Source organism: Nematolebias whitei, chromosome 18, assembly GCF_014905685.2.
Source record: "Nematolebias whitei isolate Nwh7 chromosome 18, NemWhi1, whole genome shotgun sequence".
Taxonomy (NCBI): Eukaryota; Metazoa; Chordata; class Actinopteri; order Cyprinodontiformes; family Rivulidae; genus Nematolebias; species Nematolebias whitei.
Window position 1 is genome coordinate 30,606,613 of NC_056515.1, and position 2,474 is coordinate 30,609,086.

The 2,474-nt window shown below is 41.5% G+C and overlaps 1 protein-coding gene across 1 annotated transcript; it reads left to right on the forward strand.

The window, feature by feature from the left end:
• The first annotated feature begins 224 nt into the window (after positions 1–224).
• rbp4l (retinol binding protein 4, like) lies at positions 225–1,960 on the forward strand. Its single transcript, XM_037692170.1, has 5 exons — positions 225–290; positions 704–821; positions 899–1,035; positions 1,324–1,436; positions 1,513–1,960. Exons 2-5 carry the CDS (start codon positions 705–707, stop codon positions 1,734–1,736), a joined length of 591 nt encoding a protein of 196 aa, XP_037548098.1. The 5' UTR covers positions 225–290; position 704; the 3' UTR covers positions 1,737–1,960.
• Positions 1,961–2,474: the final 514 nt, after the last annotated feature.

Consider the following 2,474-nt stretch of genomic DNA (forward strand, 5'->3'; position numbering starts at 1 on the left):
CTGTGCACCTGTTTTATTCAGTCTCAATCCGTTACATAAAGGTCTGATTGTTTTTATGGGAAGTCTTGGCAGGTTTGAACATAGAGGCCAGATTACGGTAAGGATTTCAACCCAACAAGATTACCTCTAGATTTAAGTACCCTATTTAGTTCCAAGCAATGAAAATCAGCCATAAGCTTGTCTTGTTGGGAGCATATATAAAGGGAGCGTCCGAACCACGACCCAATGTGGTGAAGGAGCACATCCAGAACTTTGATTCTAATCGCTGCTGCTGCTTTAACTCAAAAAAGGTAAGATGTGTAATCTTAGGGTGATTTTTTTTTATTTTTATTACTGTTGTAATAACAGATTATATGACTCTGATCCATCAGTAACCTCTGCTCAAATGAAAAACTTTATTATCATAATTGTGTATGATGAGGAAATCTTTAAAAATCCGAATGCATTAAAAGCTGCTCTTCAATTGACATTTTTGTAACTAATGGTTTTTGTCTTTGATTTTAATCCTCCAATGTTATTCCAAGTTTCCGCCAGTCATAAAACTACTTTTTTTGTTATTATTATTGTGTGTTCAATTCCTCAATATGATATATGAGTGTTAGAATAAAAAAGTAATACTTATGGACTACTTTTGAAGAAAACGTAAACACACCAGCTTTGGTTTCTTTGATTAAACGTGCTTGTGAATGTAAAATCCTCGCAGAATGGGATCCTCTAAGCTGGTCCTGCTGCTGGTCTTTGTCTCCTGTGTGGAGCTCTCTCTGTCGGCCTCCTGCATCGTCGACAGCTTCTCAGTCAAAGAAGACTTCGACCCCAAGAGGGTGAGGAACACACGCTGATAAAATCTGGTTTAAAATCGTTTCTTATCGCCCTTTTTAATTTATTTATTTGTCTGTAGTATGCAGGGAAGTGGTATGCACTGCAGAAGAAAGACCCAGAGGGCCTGTTCCTGCAGGACAACATCTCAGCTGAGTACACCATCGATGACGACGGCTCCATGATCGCCTCCTCCAGGGGACGGGTCACTCTGTTTGGGTAAGTGGAAATTTCGAACTTACAGAAAGGAAAGAGGAGCCTTAAACACGTGTTGGAATAAAAACATGAAAGATTTGACTTGACGCTTATCTAAGGAGGCATTCTGAGCAGCATTAGTTGCAGAGTTTGTGCAGAGGCGGAAACAGAGAAAGGCTTATTACACAATGAATAGACTCAAACTTAGCTGGAACTTCTTAGGAAAATAATCGCCTCTTGCACTGATTAACTTTTTTTTTTTTTGACCATTTAGCATTTTGTAAATTTGCGTTTTGTTCCATTGTTTTGCAGCTTCTGGGTTGTGTGCGCAGACATGGCTGCTCAGTATTCCGTTCCTGACCCTGGCATGCCTGGAAAGATGTTCATGAACTACCAGGGTCTGGCCAGCTACCTCTCCAGTGGAGGTACGCCCCTCACACACACTTCTTCCTCACATCGTTGCTTCATTCCTCCTCACGCTCTTCTTTTCTCTCCAACCAGGGGACAACTACTGGATAATCGACACCGACTATGACAACTATGCCATCACGTACGCCTGCCGCACCCTGAAAGATGATGGCAGCTGTGACGACGGCTACGCTCTCGTGTTCTCCAGGAACCCCCGGGGCCTCCCCCCTGCAATCCAGCGCGTTGTCCGTCAGAAACAGGAGGAGATCTGCATGGCGGGACAGTTTCAGCCCGTCCTGCAGTCAGGAGCCTGCTGAACAGTAAAGCAGGGATGCGTGCCAGAAAGCTGCAGTCTGAAGTATTTAACAAGAAGGAGAGTCAAAGTTTGCATGTGTGAGAGAAAATCTGTGTGAAAGAATGACTGGAAAATGAAAACCAAGTAAGTGGATTCAAAATCCACCCTTTTTTTTCTTGTTCTCTTCATCATCATTCACTCATCCTTGTATCTTACTTGTTACGTTACTGGGCAGTGGAGTTTTGTGTGAATGTATTAAATAAAATATTTTTTTTGTACTAAATATGACAGAATTGTGTTTTTTTATTCTCTCTCTCCTGTAAGAGTTTGGAAATTTTGAATATACAAAAGTACATAAGTAGGATAAAAGAGTTACGAAGCACTTTGTGCTATGCTCATTATCATCATTTATTTTAGACACATGTTTAAGAAAAAGGAGCATAAGAAGTTACAAGCTCGGCCCGGCGGTGCTGACCACAATAATTTGGCTGTTTGGAGCCGCCATTGAGATGTGGAACCGTAAGGCAGATGGAAATTAACGGAGTCGGCCTGACCCAAACAACTGATGTTATCTGAATCTGGCTCCCCCGTGTCGACCTCGAGAAGGCTGACTATCTCAAATTTTCGTGGATGTTATGTGAACAAGACGCTCTGCTCCCACTATTGCTCCCAATTAGGCCTGTCACGATAACGAATTTTGCATGATAATTAATTGTCTCAGAAATTATTACGATAATATTGTTTGAAATTTGATGATAAT